General features: G+C 44.6%; 2 protein-coding genes across 8 annotated transcripts in view; one reads left to right on the top strand and one right to left on the bottom strand.

Moving 5' to 3' along the window:
- The window catches only part of RAB22A (RAB22A, member RAS oncogene family), a 52,794-nt gene extending 48,840 nt beyond the window's left edge, over positions 1–3,954 (bottom strand). Inside the window, exons 1-2 of one of the 2 annotated variants that reach the window (XM_023231995.2) lie at positions 3,635–3,954; positions 2,517–2,596 (exon numbers count right to left, since the gene is read on the bottom strand). In XM_023231995.2, the coding sequence (XP_023087763.1) occupies positions 2,517–2,596; positions 3,635–3,670 (116 nt within the window). In that variant the 5' untranslated portion in view covers positions 3,671–3,954. The remainder of the gene's footprint in view (positions 1–2,516; positions 2,597–3,634) is intronic. The other variant, XM_023231994.3, reaches the window with a different exon arrangement.
- Positions 3,955–4,006: 52 nt separating this feature from the next.
- LOC111555690 (serine/threonine-protein phosphatase 4 regulatory subunit 1-like) overlaps positions 4,007–24,424 on the top strand; it is an 89,998-nt gene continuing 69,580 nt past the window's right edge. For 4 of the 6 annotated variants that reach the window (XM_023231990.1, XM_023231989.1, XM_023231987.1 and 1 more), the window contains exons 1-2: positions 4,007–4,089; positions 4,238–4,282. In XM_023231990.1, the coding sequence (XP_023087758.1) occupies positions 4,083–4,089; positions 4,238–4,282 (52 nt within the window). In that variant the 5' untranslated portion in view covers positions 4,007–4,082. The remainder of the gene's footprint in view (positions 4,090–4,237; positions 4,283–24,424) is intronic. The other 2 variants (XM_023231988.1, XM_023231991.1) reach the window with 2 other exon arrangements.

The following is a 24,424-nucleotide window of genomic DNA, read 5'->3' as shown; positions in this document are numbered from 1 at the left end:
TGTAGAGAGTGGACTAGAGGCAGCTCAGGAGCCACAGGCATCTGGCAGATTGGGAGCCACTGGCAAAACAAGGGAACAGTGGATACTCAGGAAGGGGCCACAGGCCTCACCAAGATGCATGAAGCTACACCCTTCACTTTTCTCTCTTATTTGAGAGAGCACTTCTAGCCAAGGTGGTGTCTGGGTGTCTTATGGGTTTTGGGTTTTCAGCTCTGACTCAGTGTAAAGTGTGTCACTCGCTGAATCACCAGCAGTACTTGCTGTCACTTCCTAACACTTCACTTTCCCATGCAGGTAGGGACAGGAAAGCCCTGAGATGGATGGGGTCACGTTTTACATGTGTCATACCCAGCTCTTTCTTAAAGGATATGGAAAAGTATTTCAATTGCAGAAACTTATTGGTGAATTTCATCCCCATGCCTTCAAATGTGTAAACCCCACAGGGTTTAAAAAAGCAGAGAGGTGGCAGGGCGCGGTGGCTCACTCCTGTAACCCCAGCACTTTGGGAGGCAGAAGCGGGCGGATCACGAGTTCAGGAGATCAAGACCATCCTGGCTAACATATGAAACCCTGTCTCTACTAAAAATACAAAAAAATTACCGGGCGTAGTGGCGGGCGCCTGTAGTTCCCGTTACTTGGGAGGCTGAGGCAGGAGAATGGCGTGAACCTGGGAGGCAGAGCTTGCAGTGAGCCAGGATCCGCCACTGCACTCCTGCCTGGATGACTCCGTCTCAAAAAAAAAAAAAAAAAAAAAGCAGATAGGCTGGGTACGGTGGCTCATACTTGTAATTCCAGCACTTTGGGAGACTGAGGTGCGTGGATCACTTGAGCCCAGGAGTTCAAGACCAGCCTGGGTAACACAGTGCAACTCCTTCTCTACTAAAAGTACAAAAAATTAGCCAGGTGTGGTAGTGTGCATCTGTGATCTCAGCTACCTGAGGTGGGAGGATGGCTTGAGCCCAGGAGGTTGAGGCTGCAGTGAGCCATGATTGTGCCACTGTACTCCAGCCAGGGTGAAAAAAAAAAAAAAGTAGATAAAAAAATATTGAACACATAGGCTAGGTGCGGCAGCTCATGCCTGTAACCCCAGAACTTTGGGAGGTTGAGGTTGGCGGATCACCTGAGGTCAGGAGTTCGAGACCAGCATGGCCAACATGGTGAGACTTTGTCTCTACTAGAAATACAAAATTAGCTGGGCACGGTGGTGGACACCCATAATTCCAGCTACTCAGGCTGAGGCAGGAGAATCGCTTGAACCTGGGAGGCGGAGGTTGCAGTGAGCCGAGATTGCACCACTGCACCGCAGCCCGGGCAAAAAGAGTGAAACTCTGTCTCAAAAAATAAATAAATAAATAATAAATAAATAACCTCTGATAACAGGAGCTCATAATTTCTCAGGGTACAATCTTATGGCAGTTTCTCTCCTGGGCTGTAAAATATTTCTCTATCAGTTAAAGAATGATCTGTATAGAGCACAAAGGCCAATATTAACCTAACGACGGATAACATTGATTTTTTCTTTAAATGCTGGAAACCATTTGAGGGTTTGATGATAAAACTACAGCACAGCACCTATTTAGTTTTATAAAGCTAACATAGTATTAAAGCCTATAAAACACAACTTCTTATGTAGTCAAAGGATTAGTATTGCAATATGAAAAGTTTTCTTATAGAGTCAAAAACATATGAACAATCAACTTTACTTATCCATAGAACCAGAGAACTGAAAAAACCTTCCATTTCAATACGAATTTATTTATTTATTTATTTATTTATTTATTTTTTTTTTGAGACGGAGTCTCGCTCTGTCGCCCAGGCTGGAGTGCAGTGGCCGGATCTCAGCTCACTGCAAGCTCTGCCTCCCAGGTTCACGCCATTCTCCTGCCTCAGCCTCCCGAGTAGCTGGGACTACATTGCCCACCACCTCGCTCGGCTAGTTTTTTGTATTTTTTAGTAGAGACGGGGTTTCACCGTGTTAGCCAGGATGGTCTCGATCTCCTGACCTCGTGATCCGCCCTTCTCGGCCTCCCAAAGTGCTGGGATTACAGGCTTGAGCCACCGCGCCCGGCCCAATACGAATTTATTAATTTCTTATTACTACCAGTACAGGCATGTGTAAGGGCTCAGATTTCAACCTACTACTTTCAGGATGGACAACAACCATCTAAATGTCTTTTACTTGATATGCCTGAAAGAATAGCACCAGGATCTATTTTCATCTGCCTTATTTGAAGGTGTAATTGTTGTTGATATTTATAGACAGAAGTTTCTGTGTCTATTCTAATAATTAGCAGAACTCCAATTCATATTTGCATTTTGAAGTTTTCACTCCCAACAAGTTTGAAGATAATTTTCCTAAAATACACAGATCCTCACTGGACTCTTCCAGAGATGATGTGAACCAGCGACTCAGAATTCAATGAATATAAAGTGCAGGGCCTACACCTGTAACACACTATGTATTTGGAAGGATTTTCAATGCACCTTCAGATGTGTATCAAATAAAAATCTCTTACCCTATTGTTGGGTTGATGTTTGGATCAAAACTGTCTTCCACAAACCGCCACACAATACTTGATTTACCTACACCTGTATCCTGAAAGAGAACGAGACGTGTGACTGAGAAAAAGTTTACCTTTTGGCAGACACCAAAAACTACTTTTGTGGCATAAGTTCAGGATTTTAGAAAAATCACCCTAGATGTGTAAATTTTATAAACTGAGGAACACAAAAGCGGTTGTCATAAAAATTTAATGGAGTAATTGGGAAATTCCAAATGTGCTAAAAGAGTGAGGTTTTTGCAGTTTTTAAGACAGATTAGGACCTTTTGAAAGACCCAAAGTTTCTGCTTCGTGTAAAAAGTAATAAGTCCACTTGCTTTCTAACATGTTAGTAAACTTTGAACTCCTGGGTTACCTCTGAGTAATCCCTGAAGAATCCTAGCCCCACCCTATTTTGGGGGAATAAAGATTAGTTAATGGAGTTCCCGTCTATCTTTTAAGGCAGAAACTGGAATGACAGCATCAATTTCAGACAGAAGGCTTTGAAATGGCCAACCTTGTCCTTCCTGACAAGACAGGAAGCTGAAGCTTCAAACTAGTCTTTGGGGCTTCCTGATTTGAACACCCCCTGTCTCCACGGGAAGAGTTACTTGGCAAAGTAGCTCTTTGGAGAAGTGGCAAGGGTATCCCGCAAGTTCAAAAACACCCCCAAGAGACAAAGTAGGCTAATGCTGCTTGTAAAACCTAAAGACCTGTTAGGGGTTTTACTTTGGAAGACTCGACCAACTCCCAACTAATACCTTGGTAAGTTGGGAGAAAACTATTTAAAACCCTCTCCTAACCCAGATGCAATGGAGAGGCAAGGCGGGGCTGTTTGCTCTTTGAGGGGCGGGAAGAGTCCACGGGCTCCAGGGAGGGGAAGGGGAAGGGGAAAGGTCCCTCCGGCCTCCAGGACCTTCTGGAGGGTGCAAGAGGTGGGCGGGACAGCTCCTGACCTGGAGGGAGGGTCCACGGGGCTGGCAGACAGCGTCTTGGACGGGGGATGGGGGAAAGAATGAGGGGACATGGGGGATCCGGGGTCCCCGCCAGCCCAGCCTCCCGTGGCCCTCCCGGCCGGACCCACCGCCACTCACCCCGAGCAGACACACTTTGAGCTCCCTCAGCGCCATGGCCCGGGAGCCACGGGCGCGGGCCCGCCGCCGCCCTAAGTTGAGAAAGGAGAGGCCGGGCCCAGCAAGAGCATCCCCTGGCGCCGCTGCCGCCAGACGGCCCAGCCCCGGTCCGCGCAGAGGCGGCTGCCGCCCGTCCTCCGGCCCTAGGTTCTGCCTATCCGCTGCCAGCAGCGTGGGGCCCGCCTTAGCAGCCTGGACGCCGCCGCGGCCTTCCGGGCGCCGCAGCCGCCGCCATCTTGGGACGCCGGCCGGGTCACCTGACCTCCCCGCCCACCTCGGCAGCCACCTTCACTGAGAGGGCGGGGTCGACTGCCGGCGCGGGCCGGGGGCGGGGCCTGAAACCGACGGCCCCGCCCCTGTTTGCAGGCTCCCCCACCCCTGTCCGTCCCGCCTCCAGGCCCATCCCAAGATGGCCGGTGAGTGGGGCTGGGTTCGGGAGACGCCAGGGGTGCTCCCCTCCGTCTCGCCCCGTGACCACCCCGCGAGGCCAAGGGGCCCCTGCCCGACCCCGTCCTCTCTCGCCGCAGCCCCCTGGTAACTCCTTGTGTGTTTCTTGGTTTTCAGAGATCCCCCTGTACTTTGTGGACTTGCAGGATGACTTAGACGACTGTAAGTAAGAGTTGGGGCACCCCTATCCCTCCCTGGGACGTTCTCAAAGAATTCAGGGTGCACGAAGCGCGGGGCGGGGGACTCTCAAGCCAGGCCCTCCTCGTCGGGAGCAGAACAGCGGGACCCTCAACTGCCTAGATCCACTGGGGGCCGTCCCTCCCCGCTGGGCGGGGCGGGCTGAGGGTGGGAGCCCTTCCCTCGAGGGAAGGATTTTTGTTGTTGGGGAAACTTTTGACTTCCTGTCACTTCTTTTCTTCCTACGCCTGCGGCTGCCCCGGAGTGGGCGGAGGGGGTACTTCCAAGTCTTAGTCGACTCACGGTGGGTGGGCGGGGGGCCCACCACCTGGGAGTTGGGTGACTTCCCTCTCAGGGCCTCGCCCTTTTCCTAGGGACTTTTAGGAGTGCTGGGGGGTTGGGGAGGTCCCGCTCTCAGTGTGGCCGGCCACGGAATTCACGGACTTCTCAAGTGTCCTGGCCACAAGCCCAGCTCCATCTCTTATCCCATGGAGTCCATTGGCCCCCGCATTTCTTGGGTGGGTCCCTTGTCCCTTCTTGCCCTCTTCTTTGAAATCATGTTAAGGGCTGAGCTGGGGGAGGTGTCATCTTGGAAATCCAAGTTCACATTTGTGGTGAAGGAAGGAAGCGTTTCCTCTCCCGTCAAGAAACATTTATTGAGCAGCTACTTGCTCTGGGCTCCGGACCTGCAAGGATGTGTTGGAAACAGCTCTACACGCAGGGAGCTCACAGGGTGTGGGGGAGAGCCTACTTGTAAACAGAAAAATGGCAAGCACCGGAGTGCTTGCTGGTGAAGAAGCCCTATATAAATCATCCAAATAACTAACATTAATTGGGGGCGTACTGTACGCCAGTCATATACAGTACTTCCTCTCATCTTTCCTTCCATACCTGTAGGTTTCCTAATAGTAAAAGTTGGTGTGTACTGAAAACTTACCATGGACCAGACAGCGTTAAACTCTTTCTTTTGTTTTGAGACGTAGTCTTGCTCTGTAGCCCAGGCTGGAGCGCAGTGGCAAGATATCGGCTCACTGCAAGCTCCACCTCCTGGGTTAACGCCATTCTCCTGCCTCAGCCTCCCAAGTAGCTGGGACTACAGGCGCCCGCCACCACGCCCGGCTAATATTTTGTATTTTTAGTAGAGACGGGGTTTCACCATGTTAGCCAGAATGGTCTGGATCTCTTGACCTCGTGATCTCGTGATCTGCCCACCTTGGCCTCCCAAAGTGCTGGGATTACAGGCGTGAGCCACCGCGCCGGCCCAGTGTTGAACTCTTGGCACACATTAACTCAGAGGGTGCAATCTCGGCTGGGTGCCGTGGCTCAGGCCTGTAATCCCAGCACTTTGGGAGGCAGAGACGGGCAGATCACTTAAGGTCAGGAGTTTGAGACCAGCCTGGTCAACATGATAAAACCCTGTCTCTACTAACAATACAAAAATTAGCCGGGCTAGGTGGCACACGTCTCTCATTCCAGCTGCTTGGGAGACTGAGGCAGGAGAATCGCTTGAACCTGGGAAGCAGAGGTTGCAGTGAGCGCCACTGCACTCCAGCCTGGGCAACAGCACAAGACTCTGTCTCAGAAAAAAAAACAAGCGGCGGTTTTGTTAAAGTAGCATAACACTTTTGAAGGGTCAAAACAAGCTGACAGTTAAGAGCTCAGTGTCTGGAATCCGATGGCCAAGAGTGAAATCCCGTATCACTGTTTAATAGCAGTGTGATCCCAGGCAAGTCAATGTACCACTCTACGCCTCAGCGACCTCATCAGTAAAATGGGCATTATAGCGGCCCACCTCAAAAGGCTTTTATAAGGAATTAAATGATTAAAGGATTTAGCACAATGCCTACTATGTAATAAACATTTGGTAAATATTGGCTGCTGTTACTGTGATTAATGTGATCATTATTAGTGGTTATTTAACAGTGTTGAGCCCGGTACAGTATAGATCCAGGTTTACCGAGCTGCATGTTTCAGCTGGTAGGCATGCTCAGATTGAAAGAGTTGTATCATTTCCGTTGATAAACAATGTTTAGCTGCCCTGTGGTGCTTCTCATTCATAGATTTGGTATTTGATCTGACTGGAAAGCTATTTTCTAGCTGTTTCAGTTATCTAACCACCCCAAAACTCAATGGCTGAAACCAACAGCATTCGATTTCCCACAAATCTGTGGGTAGACTGGGTGGTGATTCTGCTTAATGTGGTTTCATTTGGGGAAGTCCGAATGATGTCACTTACGTGGGTGGCATAGGTCCTGGCTGTTGGCTAGGAGATCTGCCAGGACTATTGGCCAGGACCTCAGTTCTCCGTCAGGGGCCCTTTCCACTTAAACCTAGGCTAGGTCAGCCTTCTTACAGTAGAGTGGCCACAGGGTAGTTGCACCTCTTTTCTGATGACTGCCTTCCTTCAGTCCTTTTTTGCCTATGTATGTACACAAAAGGAAGTAAGGGATTATATAGGAAAAAATTATGATCTTACTTTGGACAAATCTTTGAACAAATGTTAGTGTTTGAGACTTGTGATTAAAAAGGCTTAATAACTCTTTAGCAGACAGCTGAAGACTTGCCCCAGTAAGGAAGGAAACCACCGTTACGCCTCTGAACATAACCACACCTTGGGTAGGACAACCCTGGGAGCCTCCTGGGGGCTTCCTGTTTGGGCAAGAGTAGGAGCTGTGGAGTGCTGTACCTTAGGAGTTTATAACATAATTGATCTGTACGCGAGGTCACGCTCATTCGTGCTGCTCTGCTTCTACCCCCACACCTCCCCATGCTAGTATTGGGAGGTATTATCATACCATTATTGGCAGAAAGAACCCTGAAGTTTTATCCTTTACCTCCTGGCGCTCTGACACCTGTAGCTGTGTTACATTGGGTGAAACACTCACCCATTCTGTTCAGTTCTTTGGAAAATGGCATGAGCTACCTCATAGGACTGGTGTGGGGGTTAGATGGATAGACAGAAAACATTCTAGTCTAGTGCTAGACTAGAATGGGAGCTACCTCATAGGACTGGTGTGAGGGTTAGATGGATAGACAGAAAACATTCTAGTCTAGTGCTTTGTATTCAGTGATTTTTATCATCATCATCATCTTTGCTGGATTTTTACATAAGAGCTTATGATTCAGTGTTACCAGCTGCTAGTCTGTGAGGTAGGTGGGATTATTCCTCTTACAGATGAGAAAACGGAGAATCAGGTTGAGTAACTTATCCATTGTGGTACAGCTCATGAATGGTGGAATTCAGTCAAATGCAATTCCTTCTGCTCTTTTCTTTTTATTCCACCACATGGATCAACCTCATAAATATTCTTAACCTAGGGGATAGGAAATGGATGTCAGTTTGGGTGGTACTGTGACTGTGGTCCTCCTTGGGCATTTGTGTCTAAATGATGCGATACCTCTCTGTTTAGACTGTAGGTCCCTTGGGGTAGGGACACAGGTCATCCTTTCTATAATCCAATGTCTCGCGTGATCTAGGTGCTCAATTAATGTTGTTAATGTTAACGATAATGGATTACGAGGCTTTTGTCTGATTTACTTTGTGATTCTTTATTATGTTTGGCTAATTTCAAAAGGGAGCCGTAATGAATGGATGTCTTGTTTTTTAAATCATTCAGAGTATTCAGGCCATTGCAGCACAGAAGAGATTTGTTTTCAGAGAATTGGCTTGCTGAAGCAATCTAAATTTCTCCTCTTGAAGGCAGAAAGGATGTGGGATGGCCTGGCGTATTGGTTTTCATGTTGAATTGCACGTGGAAGGTGGAGCTGTATGTCTGTGCCTAAGCATCTACAAGCCTATGAATGTCTGGTTTTGCTTATAGCATATGGAGGCTGAAGAGGTGTTATTGTTGGTAAGGTTTGTTTGGCCAATTAGAATTTAAATGTGTGTCACTGATGGGTGAATAAAAAATGAGGGGAGCCTATTGCAAATATGAAGAGACACCTAAGAGACCTATCAACAAAATACAATATATGGTCATATTTGGATCTTTAGTTGAACAAACCAACTATAAAAATACATAACTGAGACAGGGAAAATTGAGTTTGGACTGGGTATTAGATAATATTAATTGTTTTGTTGGATATGATAGTAGTGTCATGGTTTTGTTCAAAGGAAAAGGGCCTCATCTAACAGAAACAAGCATTCGTGGGTGAAATCATTTGATGTGTGAAGTCTGCTATCAAATACTGCAACAAACAGTAAATACAAAGTCAGGAGAGGGATAAATGGAAAAATAAATGGCAGAATGTTGATACTTGTTGAAGTTGGTTGCTGGGGCCTAGTCTCTCTATTTTTGTATATGTTTGAAAATTTCCATAGTAAAAGGTTTAAGGAAGGGAGATGAAAGTATCACATATGATCAAACATCTGTGGGAAGAGTTGGAAGGCTGGATTCCAATTCTGAAGTCACTGCAGAGTTCTTGTAAGATACATTTAGCTTCAAAAGACTGACTCATAAAATACGTTAGTGTTTGGGGTTCAGTGTATTTCTTTTCAAATGTTTAGCTTTGAAGAGGTATCTATTAAAGAACTTGGAAGAGGATATACTTCTATCCAACAAATGATATCTGGACCTTTAGTGAAAACAGGATTAGCTAAGCCAATGGAATATAGAGAGAATCATGGAGTCTTAATGCTAGGAGGAGCAGTGTATGTTCAACCTTGAGTAAAAGACATTTTCCAAAGCAAAAAGCATTCTGTGTTACCTGCCCACTTTGTTCTGTGTTTGTAAAAACCTTCTCAAGGACAAGAACAAAGCCCCCAAAGCAGAGAAACTATTAATCTGAGTCCTAAACCAAACCATTGAACTTTTTGTCTGAACTATGATATATGCTTGAGTCAAAGATGTTCAGTTTTGTAAAATAAAAATCTCCCTGTCAACTGAAATAATTTGAACAGCAATATCTAATACTTGGAAAATAGAAGAAAACCCAGAGATCAAATTATTCTCTGTATCAGATTGGCAATTTTTTCTGGAAAGGATCAGATATTTTAGGGCTTGCTGGCTAGGAGATCCGTTCTCTGCTATTGTAGCCTGAAAGCAGCCATAAATAGCACATAAATGAGTAGGCATGGGTGTGTCCTAATAAAACTTTATTTACAAATACAAGTGGTGGGCTGAATTTGGCCTAGGGAAGGTGGTTTGTTGACTTCTTCTCTAGCTCAGAGTTGATTTTTTTTCCGTTAAAGCCCCTAGGTCTGTTGGTCAGCTGAGCCAACCAGATCAGTATCTTTCCCACTAGGTTTAGCTGGAAGAGCTGAGCTTTGTTGAAAAGCCTCTGTTGAATAACCCTTGACAAGTTGCTCAAATTTCATGTCTCATTTTTCCCATTTGTGTATGAGAATGGCAAGGAACAAAAGAGTCAGAGTGGTGGGAGCGGATCCACCTTGCTTCCCTTCCCGTCGTCGTAATGCGTTTTACTTTTGTTGCTCTGTATTTTCTGTTTCCTGTGAGGCAAACAGATGAACATTAGCAATTCCCACAAAATGCCTCTGTTTAAAAAGAAGAGTTTTAAATGGCTTTCTTCATCACAAAATAAGCTCTTGTAAACAAATTTTGCGACAAAACCTAGTTAACAAAAGGGAAAGTAGCTTTGACCTTCAAAATACCAATTAGTTTAACCCTGATGGGAAAAATATAAGAGGTGAGGACAGGTATTAGTTTCCATGCTTGGAAAGTCATTCATGCACATAACATGTTTCTCCACGTCTTCCAAGGTATCAGCCTTCCCAAAAGTGTTGGGGGTACAGTTGTGGGGAAGCCTGGGGCTCAGCTCCTGACACACCCACAGCCTGGCAGGGAGGTGCCTGCAGTGTCTCAAGGATCCAGGCAGAAGAGGGAACACAGATCTGGGCCAGTAAGAAGACAGGGCCGGGCTGGGTGTGGTGGCTCAAGCCTGTAATCCCAGCACTTTGGGAAGCCAAGGTGGGCAGATAACTAAGGGTCAAGAGTTTGAGACTAGCCTGGCCAACATGGCGAAACCCCGTCTCCGCTAAGAATACAAAAATTAGCCGAGTGTGGTGGCATGCACCTGTAATCCCAGCTACTAGGGAGTCTGAGGTGGGAAGATTGCTTGAACCTGGGAGATGGAGGCCACAGTGAGCCAAGATTGTGCCACTGCGCTCTAGCCTGGGCAACAGAGCAAGACTCCGTCTCAAAAAAAAAAAAAAAATGAGAGGAAAAAAAGAAGACAGGACAAGGGTAGGAGGGGAAGGCTTCTGAGGGGAGGTGGCATTTGAGTTTGGGCAGGCGGAGGAAGGCGATGGGCATTTGGGTGGTGGGTACAAAGGCAGAGGGTTGCATGATCCTGGTCTGCTTGGGACTCCGTGAGAGAGAAGGGTGGAGACTTGGGAACAAGGGCTGTGTGTGAGGGAGGGAGTGGGAGAGACTGGGAGATAGCACTGGGGGCTGTCAGTGAAGAATCTGCTTTACCAGCCCAGGGTTTAGGCTTAACCTGGGAGGCAGTAGGGCGTCCCTAAGCATTGTGGAGTTTCTGTCTTAGGAATGCAACCCAGGCAGTGGTACAAACACTGTCCTTTACTTAGGACTAAAAGCATGTCAAGCTCTGCTGTGACACGTTATTGTTGTGACTGAAGTACAAAAGCCCATGGGCTGGGTGTTTTTAATCCCGTTTTATTATTGCAAGGCTCACAGCAGGCACAGAAAGGCTAAGTAACTTGCGCAAAGTAACAAAGCTAGTAAGTGACAGAGGTGGAATTTAAACCAGGAAGTCTGGCTGCAGAATTTATCTTAACCACTATCCCTTGGAGGACTCATCATTCACTGGTATATTCATTCATTCAACTAATATTTATTCATGATGTTAGGCATCGTGGATGCAGAAGAGAATAAAACGAACTCAGGTTTTGCTCATATGAAGCTTTCAGTCCAGCAGCAGAAACAAGACACTAAAGAGGTAAGCAGAAGGACGTAAAGCAGGCGAGCGTGATCCAAGGTGCCAGCACAGTGTGGCTGCATGCATACTGGTGCTGCTAACGTCCAGTGGCCAGAGAAGGCATCTCCAGAGTCCTGAGAGGTGCTTCTGAGTTGAGATTTGAGTAACAAGCTGGAGATACTCGCATGAAAAGCCAGAGAAAGCCTCCTGCGTACAGCTCTTCCTTGTCAAGGACTAGCAGGAAGGCCTGTGTGTCTGGGCTTGTGTATCTGGAACAGTGAATAACGGACACAGGAGGTGAGTGGAGGAGATGGGGGCCAGGCCGTGCATGGCCCTTAAGTCCATTGTAAGGTAAAGTGTTGACCTTTTATCTGTGGAGTCATGGGAGCCACTGGAGAATCTGAACCAGGGAGTGACTAGAGCTGCTCGGTGCTTTAAAGAAAGGAGGAAAAGCTGGGGTGGGATGCCCAGTGTGTTCCTGCGGTTCAGGCGGAGGGAGTGGGGTTTCAATCAAGGAGACGAGCCTGGGAGTGGGGGATAGGGTTGACTGATAGTTCCGGTGGTGAGGGAAGGGTCAACTCTGAGACAGGGTCTCATGGAGAACTTCTCTGACACCTCCATTCCCTTCCACCCAGACTGGGCTGGGCGCCCCTTCTTTGTGTTTGCTGAGCCCTGTATTTTCTTGTGACAGCATTTGCTAATTTACTGATAGCATTGACCATTAGAACGGGTCTTATGCTTCTTTGGGTGCCTGTGGTCTAACATAGTGAATGGCACTGGGCAGCACATGAGAAGCAATGCCACAGATCCTGGTGGCATTGTCGAGGACACCAGAAAGCTGCCTTGTAGGGTTCTGGAGCACAGTTAGGACTGGAGAGGAGATGGGAAAGTCATTCGTGGTGAGTGGTAGCTGGAGCCACGGGAGCAGGATGAGAGGGAATGTTGGAGAAGAAGGTGAAGGGGTACTCCCTGGGCAGCAGAGGCTTCTAGAAATTAGCCATGGAGGTAGGAAACCAGGAGAGCCTTGGAGCCAGGGTTTTGATTGGATAATCATTTATTTATGTCTCTTGCCCCAGAAGGGTCCGGGAAGATGAGGATTGAAGACAGGCCATGGAGTTTGGCAGTTAGGGGGTCTTCATTCACCTCAGTGAGAAGTAGTTCAGCACAGCCAAGAAGTGGAAGCCAGATTGGAGTTAATTGGGAAAGTTTTGGAAGTTGAGGCGGTGTGGTCTGGAGTCCAGTAGCTCAGTGGTCAAAGTGTCCAGTACCTGGTAGCCAAGGCGAGGAATACAGCAGGCTGTGGCTAGGCACTGGGCACTTTGAGGAATGGTCACTGCATTTGGGGCTCACAGCCCAGCAGGAGAAAGCACAGCCTTTCAAGAAGCAGCAGCTGGAGGGGTTCAAAGCGCTTTTCATCAGGGATGGAAGATTCCAGCACACATTTGCATGATTTACGTGTACTCTGAAAACCTTAAGAATTTGAATAACCAGTTCTCCTGGTTATATGCCCAACAAAACATAGACATATATTCTCAAAAAACCTGTTCATAGTTGCATGATTCTTTTTTTTTTTTTTTTTTTTTTTGAGATGGAGTCTTGCTCTGTCGCCAGGCTGGAGTGCAGTGGCGCGATCTTTGCTCACCGCAACCTCTGCCTCCCGGGTTTAAGCGATTCTCCTGCCTCAGCCTCCCGAGTAGCTGGGACTACAGGCGTGCACCACCAGGCCCAGCTAATTTTTGTATTTTTAGTGCAGTTGGGGTTTCACCATGTTGGCTAGGATGGTCTCTATCTCTTGACCTCACGATCTGCCTGCCTCAGTCTTCCAAAGTGCTGGGATTACAGGCGTGAGCCACCATGCCTGGCCGGTCACGTGATTCCTTTTTTTTTTTTTTTTTTTTTGAGGCAGAGTCTCGCTCTATCACCCAGGCTGGAGTGCAGTGGCCGGATCTCAGCTCACTGCAAGCTCTGCCTCCCGGGTTCACGCCATTCTCCTGCCTAAGCCTCCTGAGTAGCTGGAACTACAGGCGCCCGCCACCTCGCCCGGTTAGTTTTTTGTGTTTTTTTCAGTAGAGACGGGGTTTCACCGTGTTAGCCAGGATGGTCTTGATCTCCTGACCTCGTGATCCGCCCGTCTCGGCCTCCCAAAGTGCCAGGATTACAGGCTTGAGCCACCCGCCCGGCCTCACATGATTCTTAAGAGTTGGAAAATGCAATCTACTCAAATATTCATCATGACTACAAAGGATTATAAATTCTGGCGTGTTCACACAATGGAAAACCATGCAGCTGTAAGAATGGATGATCTATAACTCTAATCAGTAATACGGATACTTTCACAAACATCTGAAAAGCCAGACACAAAAGGGTACACACTAGATGGTTCTATTTGTATGAACTATAAAACCATGCAAAGGGAATCTAGGCTGTTAGAAGGCAGGAGAGTTGCTACCCGTTGCGGGAGGTGGTAAGTGGAAGATAGCAAGAGGTGGTTTTGGAGATGCTGGTAAAGTTATCTTGCTTGGTCTGAGTGCATTGCTTGATTGTTTTAACGATTTCGAACAGTATGAAAATAGAGGAGCCTATACCCCAACACTCATCCTGAAGATTTTGACTGTCTTCTGTAACCATTTTTTTCTTTTGCATCTACCTCAAGTCTGACTAGAGAACTCATTGCATTTGTAAGTAATATTGTTCCATTGGTTCATTAATGCCATGTAGACTTTACCACCCTCATCTTCTCCAACTCCATCCCTCAAGTGGGCAAATTGGCAGGAGAATGGAGATGGGTAACATTAAAATGGAGCATGTAAACTGCTTTGAGCTGCAGAGTTCTTTCCTATTGGGTAACCTGAGTAAATGTTTCCCATTGATCATCAACTTATAAATCAGAGTTGCCTGGGCATGGTGGCTCACACCTGTTATCCCAGCACTTTGGGAGGCCGAGGCAGGTGGATCACCTGAGGCCAGGAGTTCGTGACCAGCTTGGCCAACATGGTTAAACCCTGTCTCTACTAAAATTACAAAAAAAAAAAAAAAAAAAAAGAGGAAAAATTAGCTGGGCATGCTGGCACACGCCTGTAATCCCAGCTACTCAGGAGGCTGAGGCAGGAGAATCGCTTGAACCTGGGAGGCGGAGGTTGCAGCGCGCTGAGATCACGCCATTGCATCCAGCCTGGGCAACAAGAGCAAAACTCCATCTCAAAATAAAAGTAAATAAAAGAGTCATAAATAATGATGGGTTTTGGAAGCCATGATTAAAGCCACAGATCGAGGAGGAATTTCCATGTCGGCATGGCGTAGAAAGGATGGCTGCTCATGATTTAGGCTGGTCTTTGCAGCCAGCCCGTTGCATAGTGCTAGTAATAACGATCAGTAGCCCTCAAAGATTTGCAATATAAAACATTATGCATTGGATGGATCTGCTCATATGAGAGCTAGTAAATCAGTGTGGGTCTTGTTAGAGAATGACATTTATATAGAGAAAGTTTGCTTACGCAATTTGCCGTTTGAATTTAGTTAACAAGGACCTGAAGTGTGCGGGGGTCACTTCCCACCAAAAGCCAGTGAAGAATCGAGAGTATCCTTTGTCTGTTAAATGGATCAAGCTTGTCCAGTCTTGCTGTTAGAAATAGTCCCAATTCAGAAATCTGCATTAGTACTTACAAGCCTGTTAGTGAGAAGAGCAAAACTACTTCAAATAACACATTATGGAAGTGGTGTATTCTAGTTGCCCCCAAATCACCTAACGCCTTGCAAAGATTTAGTTGTTAGTGGAAGAGTGGCTAACGTGACCCTCTAAAGAATTAATTTTTATTTATATAAGTTCTGCATGAATACATTCTACATTCATTCTAAGTACAACTTTTGCAAATAAAGCTTAAATTCCTTCTTGGCCACCATCAACCAATCTTCTAATATTTCGAGTCAAACGTGGACATAGTGTACTACGTCTGTCATGTTCCCTGTTCAGTGTCCCCTAGTGGTATGTCAGAAACAGAATATTGGATTGTATGGATAATTGGTCTGGCTCAGAGTGGCATGTATCATGTAGAGTTATAATGATAGGGTGACATATTGAATGGAGAATCATAAATATTGGGAATGGCTGGAGAGCAGACTCTGAATGAAAATGCTTGCTGGGGTAGACATGCCATAACATTCTGCCTCCAGCTCCAGCTCTGCTTATGTCTAGGCCAATAAAGGGATTTCCTTGGGTATGTTTTATTGTGTTTATTTTTTTCCCCTTTTCCACTTAAAGCTGATTATGGTGTGGCTACTCAGTCAGGGCTTGGTGGCTTTGTGTGAAATGGCTCAGTGTCCCTGAACCACTTGAAGGTGGCAGACAGTGTACCTTGCTCTGCTTTTCCCTTCATCTGGAATATTCTTTTTCCCTTTCCCAGATTCTCTCTCTCTTCCCACGTGGCAGATTTCTGTTCAATCTTCAAGGCGCAAATCACATACCACCTGTGTTCTAGGGCAGCTGTCTCGCGTCTCTTTCCTGTCTTCCAAGTGGAGCTGTGTCCCTCCTGTTTGTCTGTGCTTATGTCCCACGGTGCTTGCCACCATGGCGTTGTGGGTGGTGATGTACATGAGGATCTTTTTTCCCGTGGGGGCTTATGGTGTCCAGGGACCGCTACTCTTGAATTAGATTTACTGTTGTTGCCTACTATGAACCATGAGGGAGGAGGGGATGTTCAAGGTGAGTCTGCTCTCAGCATGCTTTCTGTTTCTGTGTTGATCTTCCAATCCATTTTTTTTTTTTGCTGTAAAATGACCTGTAAAGTTTCTTTTCTGTTTATTAGATCGTATCTGCTATAGTTGAACCTTCAATGCACATTGACCTAATGTTATTCTTAACATATTAATTCATACTGTTATTCTTAACATATTAATTCATACTTGGCCTGCTTTAGCACAGATTGGTGTCTGGTGAAAAGCATTGACACACAGGTGAGGACTCAGGGGTCCATGGTGTGTTTCACTACAGCATCCTCATCTGATTTCCTTTATGCCCCAACAAGTGAGAGAGATACTGACAGGGTTGGATAACCCTTGAGTAACCAGTTAACATAGAGGAGGGTAAATCCTTTTTTCTCAGTGTTGTAGTTTCCAGAAATATTTTTCTCTGGTGGGCCTTTTAGTCAGAGAAGAGTTCCTTTTTTTTAAATTTATTTAAATGTAGTCACCTAACATCAGGGGCAAAGGATAATAAACCCTGTTATCCTGTTATTCTTTGCAAAGTGGTCAGGACCTTCCCGAAGAGGAACTGGTCTTGTTTTAGGTTGTGCGAGCTCAGAACCACCCTGGCCAACTTAGCAGTGGCTAGAAATGTAAATTCTAGACAATTGTTATTATTATTTTTGAGACACGGTCTCACTCTGTCTCCCAGGCTGGAGAGCAGTGGCACAATCACGGCTCACTGCAGCCTCAACCTCCCAGGCTCAAGTGATCCTTCCACCTCAACCTCCCTGAGAGCTAAGGCTATCTGTAGAGGTGAGCTACCTGTGTCTTAGCTATTGAAGTGGATGATAGAGGTAAGCTGTCTGTGTCCTAGCTTCTGAAGTGATTTAAATGGTAGAGGTGAGCTGTCTATGTCTTAGCTATTAAAGTGGATTTTAAAACTCTACATCTCCCTGGAGGACCAGGAGCAGCCACAGCTGCTGACTGTGGTGTAACAGAGCTGCAGGGGTGCTGGGCACACAGTTCAAGGTGGCTTGTGTGTGCAGAGCCAGAGGGATGGGGGCTGAGCATACGGGACGGTAGGAGAGGCCACCGACCCCTGTGAATCACCCTGGCCCTTCTCCAAGCCCTTTTCCTACTGTGCATTGCTAGCTTTAAATATGAATCATTTTTCTTAAAGAGTCAGTAGTGTCCCGTGTCGATTTGTCAGTAAACCTAGAAATATAGAAAGTGGCAGAAACATAGAAAGCAGCTGCTGCTTAAAAGCTTATTATAGTGTAGATAACAAATGAAGTCAAAACATGATCAACACTGGTTTATTTCATATTTTACACTGGGCCAAAACAACTTGAAGTTGTTATTAGAAACTGTTTTGTTCAGAAAGCTTTGTTCTTCTGCATCATACAATGCTTTCATAAATGGAGTTAGTAGCTTTTTTGTTTTTCAAATGTAAAACAAAACAGTGAAAAAGATTTGAACTAGGAATTATTGACATGCTACTTCCTATTTCATTTCTAACGTGAATGCTTCAGATTCCTGATGTTTATGTGTGGTCTAGACTTGCTGGGTCCCAGAGTCATTGTAATATTGCCTCGTAGACTTTAGCCCCTTGTTTCTGTCAGCAGTTGCCAGACAACACGCCAACTTAGCAATGGCTAGAAATGTAAATTCTTTTTTTTTTTCTTTTTTTGAGAGAGTCTTGTTCTGTTGCCCAGGCTGGAGTGCAGTGGCATGATCTTGGTTCAAGCAGTTCTCCTGCCTCAGCCTCCCGAGTAGCTGGCATTGCAAGCATCTACCACCACACCTGGCTAATTTTTGTATTTTTGTAGAGACAAGGTTTCACCATGTTGGCCAGGCTGGTCTCAAAACTCCTGACCTCAACTAATCCACCTGCTTCGGCCTCCCAAAGTGCTGGGATTACAGGTTTGAGCCACCACACCTGTCCTTAGAAATGTAAATTCTAGAAAATTACTATTTTTTTGAGACAGGGTCTCACCCAGTCCAAGGCTGGAGTGCAATGGCACAGTCATGGCTCACTGCAGCCTTGACCTTCCAGGCTCAAGTGATCCTCCGATCTCAGCCTCCCCTGTAGCTGAGACTTAACGCGCACATCAACATACCCTGCTAATTTTTTCTACTTTTTGTTGAGATGAGGTCTTCTTACATCCTCCAGGCCGGTCTCAAGCATCCTTCTACCTTGGCCTTCTAAAGTGCTGGAATTATAGGCATGAGCTACCACACTGGCCTGTAGAACGTTCTTTTTGAGATAAAGGATCATTTTATGTGCTTCCCATTGTTAAGGGACACAGCAAACTAGCCTGGTGGATCTTTACCATGCGTGCATTCATTCATTCAGCAACTTTTATTGAACGCTTCAGGGGGCCTAGACATATCAGTGAGTCAATCAGAGATTCTTACCTTAAGGGTGGGAGTGGGAGGAGTGGACACAACTGACAAGCAGTAAACCCAGGAAGTAAATATTTTGTGTGTTTGAAGGCAGGGGGTTCTCTGGAAAAACAGGAAAGTGGATCAGGATAAGGGAGCTATAGATGGGGGACTTGGAATTTTAAAATGAGGTGGTCAGGGAAGACCTCACTGAGAGGATGATGAATGAGCAAAGATGTTTAAGAAGAGAAGGAATTCTTTGTAGAGGGATCAGCCAGTGAAAAGGCCCTCTGCTGGGGGAGCGACTGAGCATCTGGGAAACAGTCACAAGGCCTGTGGGTGGAGGCAGAGGAGAGAAGTGGGAGGTGAGGCGAAGAAGTAATGGTAGGCCAGGTCTTTTCCACTGGCCAGATAACCCGCAGGTAACGCTGCCTGGCCTGTCTTTCTCTTTTACAGTGTTTCTTAACTGGGGTGATTTTGCCTTGCTTTCCCCCACCCCCGGGGGACATCTGACAATGGCTGGAGATAGTTTTGATCGTCACAGCGTCGGGAGGGAGTGCTTCTGGCATGTAGTGGGTAGAGGCCAGGCATGTTGCTAAACTTTCCATAGTTCACAGCCCACAGAGCAAAGTATAATCTCGCCTGGAATGTCAATAGTGCTGAGGTTGAGGAATCCTGCTCTGTTATCTTTATATAGTTCATCAATTGTTGATTGATTTAGTTTGTCTTTTCAGATTTAATAAAGAAGAAAACCATAAAAATGTCATGGGAAGAGGTTATTCATCACGTTACCTGGTTAGAATGCCTTCACAATTGATATTGAAGCGAATGCTGGCTATTTTCATTCACTTTGAGGAAAGGAGAGCCAAATCTTGCTTCCGTGTATATTTTAGCAAGCCCTGGTGCATTGAAGGATTAGTTAAAAAAAAAAAAAAAAAATACAGCATTCACAGGTAAATAGTAATAATCTTACTGATACTCATATTAATTTGGACTCAAGTAGGATTTCCTAATTTTGAGAAAGTTCAGACTGTTGATCCACACCAGGGAAAATGTTTGCATATGTGGGGGAAGAAATGATTGTCAGTACTTGGAATGAAAGGTACTGTTCTTTACATGTGAATATAATGGTATCAGTAGGAATATTTTCCTTGGATTTTGCTAATTCAGTATTTTTTAGACATCAGTCATTGGTGTGCCACTTTTTTCTATTTTTATTTTGATAATACCACTTGGATTTTTCTTCATATCAAATAGCTTCTTTTATTTAAACACATTTTAGAAAACTTTCATCAGTTGCTCTAAATGAAACTTAACCAAAATATAAAACAGAAATAAAATAACATTAAATTCTAGATATGTAGGCACAGTGCCTGCGAAAGATTCTGAGCTGAGACCTGCTTTGTATTAAAAGGAAGATTACCAGTCTTAGGGAGGTGTTCAAGACATGCCAGAACAAAAGGAAACTTTCCTTGATTTAATTGGAAAATGAAGAAGGGAATAACTTTCCCACTGTGTGATTTAATGACATTCAGTGTGTCACACTTGAGGATATGCTGTCTCAAGCTGTCCGCACTCTGTGGCCAGGTGACCAGGCTGTGCACTTGCAGCATGGCTGTCTGGGCTCAAAGCTGTGCCTGATAGTGTAGAACCAACCAGTGAGAGAATGGAGGTGGGATCCGTTGACTGTGATTGGCCACCAATGGCCTATTAATGCAGAACTCTCCCAAGGTGGTAGCAGCTAGGCAGCCTGGTTCTTTGTTCTTTATAGAACTAAAATTGTAATTCCATTGCTTAAAACAGAAATGCCTGTTATTTAGACTTCTCATTTCTGATAAATTTTAAACATCTTTCCTCTCTCTGCCCTTCCTTATATACTTAACATGAATTACCAAAATTTGTTCTACTAAATTCATTAATAAGATGATTGAATACTTTTGATTAATTCATGTATATTATATTGACTGTGCAAATTCATTAATTTTACTTTAACAGTTATGTTTTTGACCTTTTTTTTTTTGAGACTGAGATATCTCATTTTGTAAGCAGAAGCAAATTAGTTAATGTCTTTGGCTGCTTTCCAACTCACATTGTGGGTACACCTACAGGTGGTTTGAGGCTAGGTGCTGCATCTCAGGTTTGGTCTTGTGAAAGCTGGATTTTCTCAGCTTTCTCAGGGACTGATAGGCTTTCACGAATTGAATCCTGGTAGTCAAAGTCTTGGGAGAGTGATTTCTGTAGAAACCAGTGTTTATTAGGTGTCTGTGTGATGTGCCAGGCATTATATGATATGTGCCAGGCATTATATGACATGTGCCAGGCATTATATGACATGGTTCTAGTGTTTAAAGGACCTCCGGGTCTAGCTCTAGAGATAGAAACAGTCTACTTAGAAGCCTGGTCTGGGCTGGGCGCCGTGGTTCATGCCTGTAATACCAGCTCTTTGGGAGGCCGAAGTGGGTGGATCACCTGAGGTTGGGAGTTCAAGACCAGCCTGATCAACGTGAAGAAACCCCGTCTCTACTAAAAATACAAAATTAGCTGGTCATGGTGGTGCATACCTTAGTCTCAGCTACTTGGGAGGCTGAAGCAGGAGAATTGCTTGAACCCGGGAGGCAGAGGTTGCGGTGAGCCAAGATCGTGCCACTGCATTCCAACCTGAGCAACAAGAGCAAAACTCCGTCTCAAAAAAAAAAAAAAAAAGAGAAACCAGGTCTGTTGGTGTGTGCCTGTAGTCCTAGCTACTTGGGAGGCTGAAGCAGGAGGATCTCAGGAGTTCGAATGTAGCCTGGGCAACATAGCAAGACCCTGTCTCTACAAAAATAAACCAAAAACAGAAAGAAAGAAACAGTTTACTTGGATTTAATATTGTACCACTTTATGTAAAATGTTGACAGCTGCATAGTTCCATTTACTGATCCTGCTTTATGTTATAGTTTAAAATATATAGAACCTCTATGTATGTTATAAATTCCACAGCACAAGGTTTTAATTTTTGCTTTAAACTATCATATGCATTTTGAAGTTAAGAAGAATAATAGTTTTAAAATATTTACCATTTCTAATGCTCTTGATTCCTTTTGAAGATACAAGTTTCCAAATGGTATCGCTCCACTTCAGCCTACAGAACATCTTTTAATATTTCTTGTAGTCTGCGTTGGCTGGCTGTGTTAAAAAGGGTGTGTTAGAAACAAATTTTTAGCATTTTTTTTTTTTAATCGGACAATGTCAGATTCCTGGAGGATATTTTCACTGGATATCAAGTTCTAGATTGCTAGTTTTGTCTCTTAGTCCTTTAAAGATGTGGTTTCACTGTCTTCTGCCTCTACTGTTTCTGGTCAAGAGTCAATGGTCATTCAGGCCATGACTCCATGTATATAATACTTGTTTTCTCGGCTGCTGTCCCGATGATCATGTTTGGTTACTAGCACTTTGACTCTAAGGCACCCAGATGCAATTTTCTGTGTATTTAATAACTCTTGGGATTCACTAAGATCCTTGATTCTGGAAATTTATGTCTTTCACCAAATTTGTGGTCATTATTTTGTCATCTTCGTTCTTCTATTAAGTACACTTAGTGAATTTTTACTTTTCAGATATTGTTTTAGTTCTGAAATTTTTATCTGATGCATTTTTATATTAATGTTTCCTTGCTGAGGCTCCTTCTCATTCATGGCGTGTTTTCCTTTCCATCCGTAAGCATTATTGTAATAGTTGCTTTAAAGTCCTTGTCTGTAATTTCAGCATTTGAGTCCTCTCAGAGTCACTTTGTTTTGATTTTTTTTTTCTTTCAACTGGTTCAGGTTTTCTTGCTTTCTTCATATGTTGAGTAATTTTGGAGTATAACCTGGATATTGTGAATGTTACATGTTGTAGAACCTCTAGATTCTGCTATATGCCTCCAAAGAGTGTTGATTCTTTTTGTTTCTTTTGTTTTATTTTACTAGACACTTACATTGACTGGGGTCAGACTATTAACTCATTATCCCTATAGTGGATAATATTCCAAATCTTGGTTCAATTATTTAAGTCTTAGCTGTACTGATTGGAATTTGTCACACAAATGCTTGGTTTAGGGCTCAAGCCAGGGTTTGGGCAGAGTTTAATACAGTGGCTTCCCCTGTTTGACTCTTTCTTTTCTGGGATTCCTCCTCTTTGCCTTCCCCACACTCTGTAGTGTCTGTGGTTGCCCTGTACTCTGGAGATATAAACATAAGCAATATTAGTAATAGAATCGGCTAATGATTTAATGATAGTAATAATAATAACAACAGCCGGTCTTTGCAAAGTGCTTATCTGTGTCAGATGCTTTTACATCTATCTGTCTATGTATCTGTCTATCTTTTTTTTTCATCCAGGCAGAAATGTAGTGGTGTGATCATGGCTCACTGCAGCCTCAACCTCCCAGGCTCCAGCAATCCTCTTATCTCAGCCTCCTGGTTACCTGGGATCACAGGCGTGCACCACCATGGCTGGCTTTTTAAAAATTTTTTGTAGAGACAAGACGAGGTCTCGCTATGTTGCCCAGGCTGCTCTCGAACTCCTGGGCTCAAGTGAGCCTCCTGCCTTGGCCTCCCAAAGTGCTGGGATTACAGATGTGAGCCACTGCGCCTGGCCTGTCTATCTTACATTGTTTAGTTTACACTATCACAGTCGTCTGTGGTAGGCATTGTTATACCCATTTTAAGCTGAGGAAATTGAGAGTCAAAGAGGTAAGGTTATTTATCTGGTAAGAGGCAGAGGTACATTTCAGAATGAGGTATTCTGACTCAAGGTCCCACACACCTATTGATTTTACAATTATGCCTCTAATATCTTTTCAGTGGGAAATCTGGTACTTAATCTTTAATTTTCCGGTTTTCTTTGCCTTTGGTGTTTTGCAGTACATCCACATATGGATTTCTTATTATTTTGTACTTCTTCAAATTGAATATTCATCTTTTTTTCAGTTCTGGAAAATTATTAGATATATTTCTTTAAATATTCTCCCCTCCTATTTTCAGAAATCTTCCCTTCTGGAATTCCTGTTGGATTTAACTTAGACTTAGTATTCCGTTTTTCATGTGTCCTAATTGCTGTCCTATGTTTTTCATCTCTTTATTTCTCTGTGCAGCACTCTGGACGATTTGTCAGATCAGTCTTCCAGCTCACTAACTCTCTCTTAGCTGTGTCTAAACTGCTACTTAAGCTGGTTAGTGGAATCCTAATTACATTATCTCTGTTTTTCATTTCCACTTCTTTTTTCAAACATGCTTAACCCACCCCCACACTTTCCTCCTTTTATTATGATGTCTATTTTAGAAATCATACTCATTTGAGGCATAATTATTTGATAATGTTTTTAGATTTTTCTAATTTTTCTAATCTTGGGGTGCAATTCTCTTGTTTTATCTACTAAACTCTTCAGATGCTGGTTTCCAGCCTTGTGTAGTTTGAAATTTTTTATTGTCTGTTTGTCTTCAGGGATTGTTTTATGATGTTCTATGGGCCTTGGATTGTGAAAGTGTTTCTTTAGAACAGTTTCTTGTTTGCTTCTGCTAAGATGCCTGGAATTTTAGTCTTGACGGTATCCTCTTAGTACCTTGGCTTGGGGCTCCTGCACTTTGTGTGTAGTGTAAATTTGGACTCTACACTCACAGGCTGTGCAGGCCTGTGGTTCTGATTTCTCACAAGTGACCACCCTTCTCCTATTCCTACTCCCCTCCTACTCCCACCCTCGCTGTAGTTCCCTTTCCACAGCTGTCTTATACCGGGGCCTTGATTTCAAATCACTCTCCACGGCTGTTCTCCCCATGTGGGCATCAGAAATCCAGTCACAGGGACCTGTATGTAGGTCTTCAGTGTTGGCGATGGAGTGTCAACCTTTGCCGACGGGTATCACTTTGATTTCTGTCTTCCTTTCTAGCCCTGGGAATGTCCTTCCTTCCTCTTGCCTTCCTGCTTTTCTATGTTTTAAAAAAATTTGTTGCAATTCCTGTGTGTGTGTGTGTGTATGTGTGTGTGTGTATGTGTGTGTGTGTGTGTATGTGTGTATGTGTGTGTGTATGTGTGTGTGTATGTGTGTGTGTGTGTATGTGTGTGTGTATGTGTGTGTGTATGTGTGTATGTGTGTGTGTGTGTGTGTATGTGTGTGTGTGTGTGTGTATGTGTGTGTGTATGTGTGTG

The sequence above is a fragment of the Piliocolobus tephrosceles genome, chromosome 20 (assembly GCF_002776525.5).
Source record: "Piliocolobus tephrosceles isolate RC106 chromosome 20, ASM277652v3, whole genome shotgun sequence".
NCBI lineage: Eukaryota > Metazoa > Chordata > Mammalia > Primates > Cercopithecidae > Piliocolobus > Piliocolobus tephrosceles.
This window is presented reverse-complemented; position numbering and strand designations above follow the sequence as displayed.